We start from the raw sequence: 15,747 nt of genomic DNA, 5'->3' as shown, positions 1-15,747 counted from the left end.
TGGATGATACATCAACATTTATTTATACGGTATACTCATTAATTTTCCTTTGCCACAGCAAGGGGTTGTCACAGCAGAATGAACCACCAACTATTCCTTCATATGTTTTACACAGCAGATGCCCTTCCAGCCACAGTACTGGGAACTACCCATACACTCGCATTCACACACACTCATACACTACGGCCAATTTAGCTTACCCAGTTCCCCTATAGCACATGTCTTTGGACTGTGGGGGAAACCGGAGCACCTGGAGGAAAACCCACACGAACACGGGGAGAACATGCAAACTCCACACAGAAATGCCAACTGGCCCAGCTGAGACTCAAACCAGTGACCTTGCTGTGAGGCGACAGGGCCAACCACTGAGCCACCCCTATATACTGTATATTCCCATTTAAAGTATTACATTTCCTTCACATTTGATAATATACCACACGAACCCCCAGATTGTTGGATAAAATTTTCTATAGACTTATTGGTGACAACAAAGTTACTATAATTATTTTAAGTAATTTTTTAAAATAATGTTAAAGATAGCATTTTCTTTGGTTCCATGTTTCTTTGAAATGTCCCGGACGAGCCCCCAAATTATAATAATGATAAATAATAATAATTCCTTTTACACTTAAAGCACATTAAACATTAGGGGGAATCTCATCTACCACCAGTGTGCAGCATCCACCTGGATGACTTAACAGCAGCCATATTGCGCCAGACCGCACATCACACATCAGCTGATTGGTGGAGACGAGAAAGAGTGATGAAGCCAATTATGGTATGGGGATGGTTAGGAGCCCATGATAGACAGAGGCCAGTGGGCAGAATTGGCCAGGATCTTTTTCAAAGGTGTTCTTAACGTCCACAGAGAGTCGGGACCTCGGTTTAACTTCTCATCTGAAAAACAAAAGATTAGGATTGTGAACGCTATCAGTTATGAACTCTGACCTTTCAAGCATATTTGACACTAGAGATGAATAATAAATTAAAATGTATACATATCATCATTTAAAGTGTTACATTTCCTATCTACACATTCGGAAATATCCCGGACGAGCCCCCGTATTGATTGATTAAATTTTGTGTAGACTTATATGTATGTATATTATATGTATGTCATCAACTCTTAACTGTCAAGCTACAAAAAAGAAAATTGAATTACATGCTCAATTCAAGACAACACAAATAATGCTGAAACATTTATACATACAGTACATTTATAGTGTTACATTTCCAATCTATGCAATTATTTTGTGCTGAGAATTCTTATGGTTGTCAGACCGCGGGAATACAACACTCCAATTACGCAATACACAGGATAGAGTTTCCACCTCAAAACTGATATACGGTCATTTTGAACGCGTACAGGGACAAAGAGATGCACGGCAAAGCAGCCTAAAGCAACGGAAGGACCAGAATTGTTTAAACTACCAAAGATATAGAGGAGAAGGTGCAGTTTGAGGGGAACAGTTGAGTGGTGGGTGTTGTTGTGGATCTGTGGGTGTGTGTTTTTGTGCGTCATTGGGGAGGTGTGTTGTGGTATGGTCTGCTGTGGTGAGATGTGGACAGTCAGTGCGGCTCTGTTGCAGTGGAAGCCACATTACACCGGCTTCTCTTAAGTTGAGTTCTTCTTCAAAGACCAAACACAGATACGACTATGAGCCCACACAAGGTAAGTGGACCTTCAATATAATGGATTAATATTTGAATGTGTCTGTAAGGGTATCTCTTTATACCTGTTGCTTGTTTATATATGTGAAGGTAACAGTATGCAGTTCAGATCACTTACAGTTTTTTAATTAGCTGTTAATACAGTGATCATGCTTCTATTGTTGACACTTGTTGTCTTTTCATAAATTATACTGGTAGTATAATTATAAAAGTTTTAATTGTTAAGTATAATAACACCTGTAAACAAGTTAACTATGGAAACCAAGGAATTGAGAGCTATTTTTTTCAGTTAGGCATGTTTTTGTTGAAGCAATGTGTGAACATTTTGTCCGCCATGTTTAAATGACGGACAGTTGACTCATGTGAAACCTGAATCTCCCTGGCAACTTTATTACTGTGTGTTACAACACATCTTTAAGTGCGCACATGGCAAACTGGTGGTCAATTATTGTTGTTAAAGTAGCATTTATACACATTAACCCACTTTAATCATAGAGTATTTCAATAACAGGAATAGATTCCGCAGAGTTTCTCTTTGTGTGTGTTGTTTGTCTGATTTTGCATGACTGTGCGGTATTTGAGGGCAAGTGTGAGATGCTTTCACAAAGAACTGATCTGCACAGTCATTGAAGAGTCTGACACACCAGCTCTAGTGTTGATCCATGTATTAAAGTAAGTCATTCAGTGGCTTTACGCTAACAACAGCCATTCATACCATCTGAAAAGAGCTGTTTAAGAGTGTGCATGTGTTGGTTCAAAACCAATGGAATGGTGCAGTATTAGAGAAATAGACAGTTTAGTTTTGTAGAATTACACTCATTATATACATTTTTTTTTAATTCAAGTATTCTAAATGTTTTTATGTGATGTTTATATTTAAATGTCCGGTTGATGGTTGGTCACATCTGTTATTGAAAGTATCTTCTATTATTGAAAGCCAGTCATAAGTGTCAATTTTCCAAAATTGAGATTTGTGTATCGTGTAAAGCTGAATTAATACGCTTTCCATTTATGAAAGGTTTTTGTTATGATGGGACAATGTTTTGAAAAGAAGTTTTTAAAGATATTAGGACAATTTTAGCCTTATTGTTTTTACAAAATATCTTCATGGAACATGATATTCTAATGTTTTTTTTTTGTTTGTTTTGTTTTTTGCTTAAAAGTAAAACCAATCATTTTACCTATACAACGTACAGTTGAAGTCAGAATAATTATAATTTCTTCTTTTTTAAATGTTTCCCAAATGATGTTTACCAGAGCAAGGAAATTTTTACATTATGTCTCATATTTTTTCTTCTAGAGAAATTCTTATTTGTTTTATTTTAGCTAGAATAAAAGCAGTTTTTAAGTTTTAAAAAAACGTTTTAAGGACAAAATTATTAGCCCTAACCCTAACCCTTTAAGCTATATATTATTCAATATTATTACTATTCAATAGTCTACCAAACAAAACATCGTTATACAATAACTTGCCTAATTACCCTAATCTGCCTAGTTAACCTAATTAACCTAGTCAAGCCTTTAAATGTCCCTTTAAGCTGTATAGAAATGTCTTGAAAAAGATCTAGTCAAATATTATTGACTGTCATCATGGCAAAGATAAAATAAATCAGTTATTAGAAATGAGTCATTAAAAGTATTATGTTTACAAATGTGCTAAAAAAATCTCTCCGTTAAACAGAAACTAGGGGAAAAAAACAGGGGGGCTGATTATTCAGGGGGGGTATTAATTCTGACTTCAACTGTATATTCTTGTACAATATTATTCTATACTAAACTTGATGAAAAACACCCTTCTGTCAGTGTTACTCAATTTTTCTTTTCCCTCTGTATTTAAAATCAGGAGATACCTAAAAAATGACAGAACGACAGATGGCTTCTACTGAAAGGAGCCTACGTAAGTTTCATTTAAACTATGGTGAGATTTTATTTTGTTGTTCTTTACTGACTCTGTGATGTACATGTTGCCACACTGCAAGTATAACTTGGGCCTTATATAAAATATATATTTACAGTTGGGGTTTGATAGATCTAAGCTCTAATTGTCTCTACAATCATCATAGAACTTGACAAATCTACACTTTTGGACAATGTTGCCGGGCAGAATTGCAGAGCAATGTTGCTTGGGTATTTTTCTATTAAGAATGGACAACAGTATTGTATCTGTAGCCCATTACCCTAATACGTTACCCTGTGTCTCACCCAGTTGCCCATTTATGGTATTATGTCCCAAAGTTTCCCAGCAATATTGCTTAAAAGGTTGCCCTTTGTATCATCAACATTAGAATAGTTCTGAGGTACCTACTAGGAAAGTTTGATACATTTGCTAAATGTGCCCTTAGTTTTGCATGTAAAGATTAAAGACAACACTAAGTTTGAATTCAAGTTTCTCAACTAATAAAGTACAACCCTATTGAACACCACATCACAAGGAAATCATCACTTTGAATCATCTGAAAATCTATGCCAAATACCATCTCATTTTGATTTATACCTGCCCAAACTCAGTCTTGGAGGGCCGGCGTCCTGCAGAGTTTAGCTCCAACTTGCCTCAACACACCTGCCACACACACTAAGAGCTTGATTAGCTAGCCCAGGTGTGTCCGATTGGTGTTGGATCTAAACTATGCAGGACACTGGCCCTCCAGGACCGAGTTTGGGCACCCCTGATCTATACAAACAAGTATTCATTGTCTGGTGATGTTGTGTTTATATACCGGGAACCTGGGCCATGTGCATTACCTGTCGTCTGACCTCTTCCTGCTCTTTTCATCTCCTGGACTCGCTCCTCAGGTATCCAGGCTGATGATGACCTGAAGTCCATGATTGTTGGCACAGTGATGAGAAAAATCAAGTCTCGCACATGGAAAAAGCAGCGTTACTTCAGGCTACAAGAAGACTGCATGACTATCTGGTACCAGAGCAAGAAAGCAGGAAATGCCCACTCCACCTGTAAGTAGGACTACTATCCATTATCTCTAATTGTTAGAGATTTTATGCAAGGCAGTGCACTGCATTACAAGGACAATCCTAAAGGATCATATCATCTTCCTGGAAGGCCATCATCCTGAAGAGTTTAAAAAAATTTTTCTTCTTTTTTTTTTCTCGTGGCTCTTGGTACACCGGTTGAAGCACACTTCAGAATTTTCACTGCCAATTTTAGCCAATCATAATTAATTGATTTGGGTCAATTTAGAATTTCTACAATCAGCACAGAGCCTCAGAGATCAAGAGAGGCTGGATTGATGTCCCCAGATCATCCTGCAGAGTTCAACTCTGAAGATAGACTTATTTAACTTAAGTGTATTTAGGGTTAAAACAAAATTCCAAGCTGAATTACATACAGTATACAAGGTTAAGATCTTTTCTGGTCCTAAAATGAACTCTTACTCAAACTTTATGCTTTAAATTTAAAAAGAAAAGTCTGACCCAAAACAGAACACATCTTCAGAACACAAATCAAGAAATTTTAGATGAAATTCAAGAGCTCCCTCATCTTCCTCATCATTGGTCCTGAGATGTTCAAAGTCTAGAAAAGGAACCAAAACCATTGTCCAATGTGACAACAGTAGTTCAACTGTTATTGTAAAGCTCCAAGAAGACTTTTATGCACCAATAGATTATGGTTCATGTTTACTACGAGCAGGATAATGCTTGCATGTTGTGCCATTGACTCTAATAGCAATATGTTGTATTGCCTCTAATAAACGCAAACCTTGATTAACTGAAGAGAAAGCAAAGGCAAACAAAGTCGTTTTCACATTTTTTTGGTGCACAAAAGTTTGCTTGGAGCTTTGTATGATTGCAGTTGAACCACAGACGTCACAAGGACTGTTCTGACAATGTTATAGTTTCCTTTTCTTGACTTTGAACATCTTGGGACCGGTGATGTCTATGAAGGATGATGTAGTGTATAAGTATGCATATGAAGAGACTGTTTCGAGAGTTCACACTTTTAGGGCGCACTCACATTAGGTACAGCTCTCCTCCTCGGCCTGCACTCACATTGCAATTTTACCTATTGGACATGAGCATGGTGACATGAAGCGCTCTCGCTCAGCAGCATAGAGATTACTTTAGTTATAATGTATTGTAGTATTTCTAATCGTTTAGTACACTTTGCCGAAGAGAACCAAAACTTGTTTTGATTATCATTTATCACTTTAATATACTATAGCCCCTTTCACACAGTGATACCGGTAAATATCTGGAAAATTTCCAGAACGACTTTACCGGTATGTTCAAAAAAGTGCTGTTCACACAGGCGAGGACGTTACGGAAATTTTCCGGAAAAGAGCATTCACACATCCATTCCAAAATACCGGTAAATTCTGACATCATTCACCACAAATGAGCTTTAAACGTCTGCGCTTGTATTTGTAAACATTTGACTAAATTACAAACTCTGTGGATGATCAATATTGTGAACAACTTTCGCAGGATCACTTTCGCATGTCGAGATGTTCATAATATGTGCGTGTGCAGGCGCTCACAGGCTGTTTCAAAGGCACACACAAAGCTTGAAGGTAAAAAAACAACGGCTTATCATAAGCATCTCATCGATGATTATTTACACAGTTGGCATTAAGAAGAACATATAAACGTGATCTGACTAACTTCTAGCAGCTTAATGTGTCTGGAAAAATATTCAAAGGCTTTTATTCTCATAAACCGCGCGGACGTTAATGCGTCTGACTGTTGTGATTGGCTAAAGCAGACGTCTCACGTTCTAGACGTGCACGCGCTTATTACAGCAATCTTCCTTCTGCATTGACACAGCGCAGCATTCCGGCAAATTGCCGGTAACGTTACAACTCCTCTTTCCGGAAAATAGCCAGAACGTATTTATCGGTATTTTCAAAAAGGACTTGTTCACACATACAACCTTTCCGGAAAATTGCCGGTCTGTATGTGTGAAAGGGGCTTATGACAGTTTGCGTTCATTGAAAATTAAGAATGATTATAAATCCATTTGAAACAGTCCCCTAAAAGTGACGTCACATCTTCAGTTTCATGCTCAGGCGCGTTTTGCACTCACACTACAAGTGTACCGCGCCAAAGCCCAAGTGATCTGCGCTCTGGCACACCTCTTCCAACCAGGCCAGGGCCGGCCATCTGAACCGCACCTGAGCCCGATTCAGAGCACTCACACTTCTCAAAAATATTGGGAAACGTGCATGGGCACGGTTCTGATAGCATAGTGTGAGTGCCCCGTCAGCTGATGATTGAATATAAAGCGTGTTTGGCATGCTGTCCCAGAAGAGAGCCCTGAGCTTATAAGATGCTCAAGCCCAGGGCTCCCTCCCCTTGCAGGGCGAGAGGGGAGTTTAAGCTCAGGTCTTGAAACTCCCCTGCTGTAATAGCTAGTGAATTAGTCAATTAACTTAAGTTGTGTTTTTTTTTAATGATGGGAGGAAACCAGGGGCCCAGGGGAAACTTACATGAGCATGGGAAGAACATGTAAACTCTGCACAGAAATGTCGGCTGGCTTGGTAAGGACTAGAACCAGTGACATTTTTGCTGTGAGGCAACAGTGCTAACCTCTGGTCCACCGAGCCACCCATCTAGAAAAGGAGGAGGAGTAGGGTTGGAACGGGAGTATCTTTAAAACGAAGATGGCTGTAAAATGGAACTTAGGGTATTTATAATGACTTAGGAATTGTCTGATTGGTGAATCATGAATTGGCTAATGGAGGACCAGCTGTGTTCAATCATAAGCAAGTGATCCTCTCAAAATTTGTTTATAAATAAACTTCACTTTGTTTGGGAGGAAGTCAAAGTTAGAGTCTCGGACCTGTATTTTTCGGGACCAACGTCTTTTGAGACGACATAAATGTGGGTCTGGGTCTGGGTCTTGACTCCAACTCTTAGGGTTTGCCCTAATTCATGGGTAGTTTGGTAAATGATTTTGTATGTGTGTTTAGTTTCTGTGGGTGATGTTGAGGCTGTACGGGAAGGGCACCAATCAGAGGTTCTACTCAGCATTGCCGACGAGTTTCCTCCTGACCGGTGCTTCACCCTTGTGTTTCGTGGACGAAGAGGCAACTTGGACCTAGTGGCCGAATCCACAAAGGAGGCACAATCATGGATAAAAGGGATACGCAAACTCATCGATAACCTAGAGAACATGGGGCAGAGAGAGAAACTGGACCAGTATCCTTTACTGTCACCCTTTATCTGCTTGTCTATCATTCCACCCTCTGTCCATCTTACACACACACAAAAGGTTTCGCACAGGCTAAAAGGCATTAAAGGACACTTAAATACATTGAGACAGTTTCACATCTGATATCCTTAAGATTGTCCAATATCTAATTTGACTTAGTTGGAGGTTATTCTGTAAAAACAAGATTTTTAACCTTATTGCTTAAAGGTCCTGGTAACTGCTTTGCAATGTGCAATTTTGGTCGAGGTAAGACGGAATATCAACTGAAAGATGAAGACGGTGAAGAAAATGCCAATAGCATAGTGGTTAATAGAGAGGGGTTGAGCTCACACTCATCAAATGATAAGCGTATTAAAATGGGCGGGGCATGTCAGATATTAGAGAGCATTTGATTGGTTTGAATTTTGTCTTTGTTTTTGAAGCACACTAGCTTGTAGATATCCTTGGGACTAACATACTGATCTAAGATCTCTAATTTCACACCTGAATTTAAGCATTAAACCCATTTGAAATCAGATCAGTTAGTAGAAGATGTCAGGGTTTTCCCTTAAATGCCTTTTCCAGATGGATCTGTGACTGGTTTAAAAAGGCAGACAAAAACCGAGACGGACGGATGAACTTTAAGGAGGTCAGAGATCTGTTGAAGATGATGAACGTGGACATGAACGAGCACCACGCTCTCCGTCTCTTCACGGTAACTGCACATTTATGACAAACCTACGGCTGCACTGCTGTACCTCTTTGTAGCTCGTTCCAGCCTCAGTGACCGTTTTGACACTTGACACACTTATGTCATTATTTGCCAATCCATTTCCAGCTAATTAGATTTTTTTTGTACCTTTTCTTGTTCTGCAGATGGCGGATCGGTCTCAGTCGGGAACACTCGAGGATGATGAGTTTGTGTTGTTTTATAAGATGCTGACTCAGCGCGAGGACATCCTGCGAGTGTTTCAGGAATATTCAGCCGATGGACAGAAGCTAACGCTCAAAGATCTGAAAGATTTCTTGCAGGAGGAACAGTTACATGAGGACGGAGTTCAACAATACGCACTTAATCTCATTGAACGCTTTGAACCATCTGACACGGGTAATTTATTTGGATGAAGCACAGCTAACGAACTTGCTTGTGTATTTTCATACTTTGCCATTGTGGTTTGGGATCAAGTCCCAAAACTTTAAACTTCGCAAACTCAATAAATGGAACTTTTACATGTGAGTAGTAGACAAATAGCCAGTTAAAATGCAAAGGACATGATTTTTACCTACAAAATGTATGAAGTTCCTACATTTTTAGAAACATATGGATAAAAAAAAGAAGAGTTTTGAGATTTGGCTTATGGAAAACAAAGAAATGTTTAACCATTTACTGCATTTTAAATGATTACCAATCCTAATTTTAGTGTCTAATTGACACTAAAAATGCAACGTCATGTCAACAAACACTGTATTTTTGATATCTTGGTCATCTACAGATGTATTAATTCAGTTTCTCTACATTCCTGTAGCGAAAATGTTACAAGCAATGACGTTTGATGGTTTCCTAATGTACCTGAGCTCATCAGAGGGCTCCATCTTCAACCCTGCAATGCTCGAACTCTACCAAGACATGTCTCAGCCTCTCTGCCATTATTTCATATCATCTTCTCATAACACATACCTACTGGAGGACCAAATCAGAGGACTTAGCAGTGTGGAAGGCTATATACGGTACACTTTTTACATGAATCTGTATCAAGTAGGCATTTCCTAACATGCATGCTTTTCCTAACTAGTACAGGACTTTACTTCTTACAAAAGCAAATTCTTCTCTACATTCATAAATGTGAGCTTGTGTATGTGTTTAGAGCACTGAAACGTGGCTGTCGATGTGTGGAAGTGGACTGTTGGGATGGACCAAATGGAGAGCCAATTGTCTATCATGGGCACACATTCACATCCAAGATCTTCTTCAAGGATGTTGTCACTGTGCTGGGCAACTATTCTTTTAAAGTATGTCACAACTATTGGATTTTATTTATTCTATCAGAACTATGAGTTCCAACTTATTGACAAAAAGTGGTGAAGTACACATTTATTTTAGGGTGAACTGTCCCACAGAGTATATTAGTAGCATGGTACTCTTTCAATACATTTTAAAAAACTATTCAGTAGTAATGGTAGCAAGTTAACACCATGGTACTGTGATTTATGTACTGTGACAACTGAAGGAATTTAAATACTTTAGCACTGGCAAACAAAAGTCATGGTAATACCGCAGTACATTTTAAATATAATATTTCCCTAAGGTAATGATGCATTTTGTTTTTGGAAGTAACATGGTACACAAATTTTTGTATCATAGTATATACACTCACCAGTCAAATCATTAGGTACACCTTACTAGTACTGGGTTGGACCCGCTTTTGCCTTCATAACTGCCTTAATCCTTCATGGGATAGATTCAACAAGGTACCGGAAATATTCCTCAGAGATTTAGCTCCATATTGACATGATAGCATCAAGCAGTTCCTGCAGATTTGTCGGCTGCACATCCATGATGCGAATCTCTTGTTACACCACATCTCAAAAGTGCTCTATTGGATTGAGATCTGGTGACTGTGGAAGCCATTTGAGTACAGTGAACTCATTGTCATGTTCAAGAAACCAGTCTGAGAGGATTCGCGCTTTATGACATGACACGTTATCCTGCTGGAAGTAGCCATCAGAAAATGGGTACACTGTGGTCATAAAGGGATAAACATGGTCAGCAATAACACTAGGGTAGGCTGTGGTGTACCTTATGCGCATTGTAGCCTTAGTTTCCTGTTCTTACCTGACAGGAGTGGCATCCGGTGTGGTCTTCTGCTGTAGCCCATCTGCCTCAAGGTTGGATGTGTTGTGCATTTAGAGATGCTCTTCTGCATACCTCAGTTGTAACAAGTGGCTATTTGAATTACTGTTGCCTTTTTATCTGCTTGAACCAGTCTGGCCTCTCCTCTGACCTCAGGCATCAACAAGGCATTTGCACCCACAGCCGCTCACTGGATATGTTCTCTTTTTCGGATCATTCTCTGTAAACCCTAGAGATAGTTGTATGTGAAATCTCAGTAGATCAGCAGTTTCTGAAATACTCAGACCAGCCTGTCTGGCATCAACAACCATGCCACGTCACTAAAATCACCTCTCTTCCGAATTCTGATGCTCGGTTTGAACTGCAGCAGATCGTCTTGGCCATGTCTAGATGCCTAAATGTATTGAGTTGCTGCCATGTGATTGGCTGATTAGAAATTTGTGTTAACGAGCAGTTGGACAGGTGTACCTAATAAAGTTGCCGGTGAGTGTATACCAGTGTACTATTGTATTGTAATCTTGCCATTTGATCCTATCACTCTACCTGTGGTACTTTCATGGTGCTTTTTTGTAAGATTGTGGTATCTACCCATAAATGTGGTATTACATAAAAACAAGGGTTCCCGCGGGTCATGTACTTTCTTTGTAAAAAAAAAATGCCCCTTGAATTAAGACAATTATATGTACTTCCAGTGCAGCTTTGTTTTGAGCTGTGTCCTAAACAGATATGACATGACAACACTCAAGTAAAGATGTGTTTTATTTTAAGTCAGTAAAAGTAAGGGTATTTGACATTTGACACCCTGTAAAGTGGGAACCCTGGAAAATGTATTTTTTTTAAGCTATTTTCTTCAACTTTTATCTTTTTAAACTAGGTAAAGCACTGTACTAGCATGAAGTTTGGTGTGACCGACTGGGGTCAGGTTCACTCTAAGCTATGGCACTGTGCCCTTCTGTTTGTGTGTAACGTGATCTTGGGCAGTCGACCCCTGCCTGGCAGTGCGTTAGTCGCTGCTCTGTGTCGAGTGTACCATTTCACTCCATCACTTATTCACACACACATACACATACACACTCTCTCTCCCCTCCGCAGGCATCAGAGTACCCTGTCATCCTGTCCATTGAGAACCACTGCAGTGTAGAGCAGCAGAAAATCATGGCCCAACACCTCACCCAGATCCTGGGAGACAAGCTGCTGAAAAGCACTTTAGATGGAAAGATTCCCCTCGGCCTCCCGTCCCCTGAGGTGAGCCGGAGAGCATAGATGTGCACGGTCAGTAAACAAGTACTTCCACTTAGTAAGTACACTCAACTGGACCACTTAATGAGCGCTGCATGTCTAGTGTTAGCCATTCATCAAGACAGCAAAGATCTTGAAGTTTCCACCCCACAAGCAGACGTGTATCAGAGTTCAGAGTGCAGTCACCTTTGTAGGATACATTCACTTTCGCCGGTAGTTTAGCTAGTGTGGCAGCCATACGATCTATATTCATGTCACCCAGCCAGATTGAATTATTAAAGCTAACAATATTATTGCCTCCCTAAAAATCCAGAAGACCCTGCTGAAAAGACGAGCGTAAGGCTAGCTTCTCTGCTCTTCCTAGTGAAAATTATTGAAGAATTCGCCAATGTTATTTTAGCAGGGTCTTACCAGAAGCGGCATACCACATGCATAACATTAGCATAGCCGTTATCGGGCAAAACTTAACACCACAATATCCTGGTGAACCTAATTGACCAAGGAAATCTTGCTGACTTCAAGTCAAATTATGTGATGTTGTCTAGTTTAATTTTGACATGTCATGGGTACCAAATATGCTAGACTACACATTGCTACACAATCAATCATTGAGCGACGTCTACAACAAGCATTCTGTCATCAAGAAGCCGCATAAATTATCAATGTCCCTGTAATTGTCTAATTTGTTAGTTTACATGGTGTTTCCAGAACACACTCACTAGGCTATCAATCGTCAACATTTATCTTTGTATTGTCATGGCAGTTCTGCGATGACACATCATACGAGTACGTTGCCGTAGCTCCACAAAGCCGATTCATCAAAGCAGTCCTCTCTCTTTCATTTTACCATTTTAAAAGATGTGTATGGAAAAAGATTCTGTGCTCCTATTGGTTAATGTTACCCACATGACGGAACTTGTCCATTGATCCTTCAAAAGATATTAAACATTTTACTAATCAAATCAATGCTCTATTGCACACATTTAATTTGCCATGATGCTGCTGTACAAGTATTCCAGTAGTTGCGGATGAAAGTGTATCATCTCCATATCTGTGTGTGTGTGTGTAGGATCTGAAAGGGAAGATTCTGTTGAAAGGAAAGAAGATAGGTGGATTAGAGGATGGCATGAATGGAGTAGTGGATGACCCTTTGATGGGAGAGGTGAGCGACGAAGAGGAGGCCACTGAAATTGAGGATGAAAATCATCGCAACAACAGCATACGACACAGAAGCAAGGTACAGCGATACTTTCAAATCAGTCTAAAAAAAATAAGTTTACAACTGAGCAGTTAAGCCATGCAGCGCTGTGGCCTAGAGGGTAAAAATATATGGCATTTTTACAAAAAGTTGTAATTTTGAATCTTAGCATGAACTATTCTACACCACAACAAGATGCATAACATGTTACTGGAGGGCGACTGTTCCTGTAATAAGCTCAATGTAAGTCTTGGTAAATGTGCCAGCTATTTAGTAGACAACACAGTAATAATGTGGCAAATAATTGGCCATATCAAGAGTACAGTTACTTTGGTTGCTTCATGCACCAGTAGATTGTAAAATATTGACTGGAGGTTTTGTATCACCGGGAGTCTATCAGGTCTTCATCAAAGCTCTACGGTGCAGTTTCCTTAAGCAAGAGTGTCAGTCTGCCATGACTTTACCCACAAGATTCAGATCTACTTGCGTAACCCTTGCTGAACACAGTCATTTGGTTTGATCATCCATGGAAACTTCCACTTCAGGGCAGGACTGTTACTTTGTTACAACTTCACTTGAAAAAAAGACTTACCTAACCAGGTTGTCTTGTGTTGACGATAGCACAAGGAGCAACTGATCATTAGAATGAAGAGATCAACTGGGTAGTGATGGGAAGTTCGGATCGTTTTACTGACTCGGATCTTTGAGTCTCGTTCATCGAGATGAACAAATCTTTTTTTAATAATTTCGTTAATTTGGTTCAATTTGCCAAAATATTGTTAAAATGTTACAAATTGCTTCCAAACACACATCTACAATTCGCCCAAAAGGTTGATCACATCACAAATAAGTCATACATAGAATAATATAAGAAGGAGAAAATAATAATTCAATGTTTACCTGCTCTTTTGTCTATGAAGGTATTGTTGTCTCTTTGCTCAGCTCACCTCTTCGTGTCTTCAAATGTCAGTGATTCGTTCACGTTACACTGACAGTCACATATAATCTTAACCAATGTACACAGTCTTAGTAGATAGGAGCCATGATGATTAGTTCACCTTTTAATTCAATTCTTTTTCCGGCTCTAAACGCATATGATTCGCCCGTGAGGAATGAATGACTCAGACCCGATAGAGGGCTCGAGAGATGCTCGGTTTAATTCTTTTTCCTGCTCTAAACGCATATGATTGGCTTCTGCCTTTCCGCAATGAACGACTCAAAAGACTTAAAATGAACGTTACCACCTACACAAATGTGCGCATGCGCGGATGAACGAATCACTCCCTGAGAGGACTCGTAGTTCCCGAGTCATATTGAAGATTCGTTCAAAATGAATGAATCGTTTATGAACGACCCATCACTACAACTGGGTTACATTGACTAATCATGTCAGCAATATACTCTAAGCCATGAAGAGCCTTAAAAACATACAAAACCTTGTAATAAGTTCTGTATTGTATGGGTAACCAGTGCAGTTTAATTAGCACCTGAGTAATATATCCTCTCTTCTTAGGCCCAATCCCAGTTTTGTTTCCCTCACAGTCCAATGACATTTATATCGGTGAATTGAATATAATTAATTCGCTGTAGTTTGTGTGTTTGAATGGGAGAAAATGTGTGTTTTTCTCAGCAATGGGTTGTGGCTGGGCATCTGCTGGTACAATATGTGCCAGAGTAATTGGTGGTTCATTCTGCTCTGGTGACCGATGATAAAGAAGGGAATGAGCTAAAGGAAAGTGGATGAGTAAAAGGAGCAATTTGGGGAAGGATGTATACAAACAAGAACATGCAAGAGAGAAAGTCAGAGATCGATAAGACAGAAACGCCATGGTCTTTTGCCATCTGATAGGTGGCCTTGTGCACTTGCTGGCACTGCAGTTTCCAAGTGACACTTGATTCTTTGAACTCTGGCTAGCTGCAGTCAGGGATCGCCCCTCTTGGTTTCTTCAATTCAAGATTCATTCATCTTCTAGTGGAAAAATTTGGCATACTATGTTTAGCTTTGCAATGTTTAGCTTTGATCTCTCCCTTGTCAGATAATCGGTTTAAGCTTAGTACTAAGTAGTACTCAAGTTGGCACATTTATTCCAAGTACCTTTACAACAGGTAAAGTCTTTCTGGATCTTGCCCAAGGGTACAATGTTAAAGAATTAACCCTTGCTGACTTTGAACACTCAACGTTTGGTTACCAGCCCAGATCTAAGGCTACAACTACCTAGGCACGTTGAATATCATGTTAAGTTGGCACAGCAGGTTGGCAACAATAAACTCAGCAGATGGTAGTGTAAGATGAAGCCAGGTTGATACCTGGCCTCATTATCCAAGGGTCGTCTGTCATGACATTGTCTAAGTAGTGCTGGGTTCAGTGGTTTAGGTAGTAGATCTAAATACCTGAAGTAAAACCTTAGTCACTTAGTCATTAAAAACCTAGCTACAAAAGTGGTTTGCTGGTCTTAAATGGCTTAAGTTGGTGTTAGCTGGATTAGCTAATTTGCCTCAAACACCTAAGCCTATGAAAAGTGTTTGCAAACCTTTTGAATTTATCAAAACAGACCAGCCTGGCCAGTGGAAAACAAGCTAACCACTGAGCAATTCGAACTTGATTGTTTTTCCAACCTGTTAATGACTGTTTTTGTACTGTCC

The 15,747-nt window shown here is 39.6% G+C and overlaps 1 protein-coding gene across 2 annotated transcripts in view; it reads left to right on the top strand.

The window, feature by feature from the left end:
• The first annotated feature begins 1,567 nt into the window (after positions 1–1,567).
• The window catches only part of plcd4a (phospholipase C, delta 4a), a 17,571-nt gene continuing 3,391 nt past the window's right edge, over positions 1,568–15,747 (top strand). The window contains exons 1-10 of one of the 2 annotated variants that reach the window (XM_688936.9): positions 1,568–1,672; positions 3,515–3,568; positions 4,465–4,623; positions 7,596–7,824; positions 8,402–8,531; positions 8,693–8,924; positions 9,343–9,544; positions 9,682–9,826; positions 11,760–11,912; positions 12,976–13,143. In XM_688936.9, coding sequence (XP_694028.4) covers positions 3,529–3,568; positions 4,465–4,623; positions 7,596–7,824; positions 8,402–8,531; positions 8,693–8,924; positions 9,343–9,544; positions 9,682–9,826; positions 11,760–11,912; positions 12,976–13,143 — 1,458 coding nt within the window. In that variant the 5' untranslated portion in view covers positions 1,568–1,672; positions 3,515–3,528. Of the gene's footprint in view, positions 1,673–3,514; positions 3,590–4,464; positions 4,624–7,595; positions 7,825–8,401; positions 8,532–8,692; positions 8,925–9,342; positions 9,545–9,681; positions 9,827–11,759; positions 11,913–12,975; positions 13,144–15,747 lie in introns of both variants that reach the window. The other variant, XM_073937416.1, reaches the window with a different exon arrangement.

This window comes from Danio rerio, chromosome 22 (assembly GCF_049306965.1).
Source record: "Danio rerio strain Tuebingen ecotype United States chromosome 22, GRCz12tu, whole genome shotgun sequence".
NCBI classification, from domain to species: Eukaryota; Metazoa; Chordata; class Actinopteri; order Cypriniformes; family Danionidae; genus Danio; species Danio rerio.
This window is presented reverse-complemented; position numbering and strand designations above follow the sequence as displayed.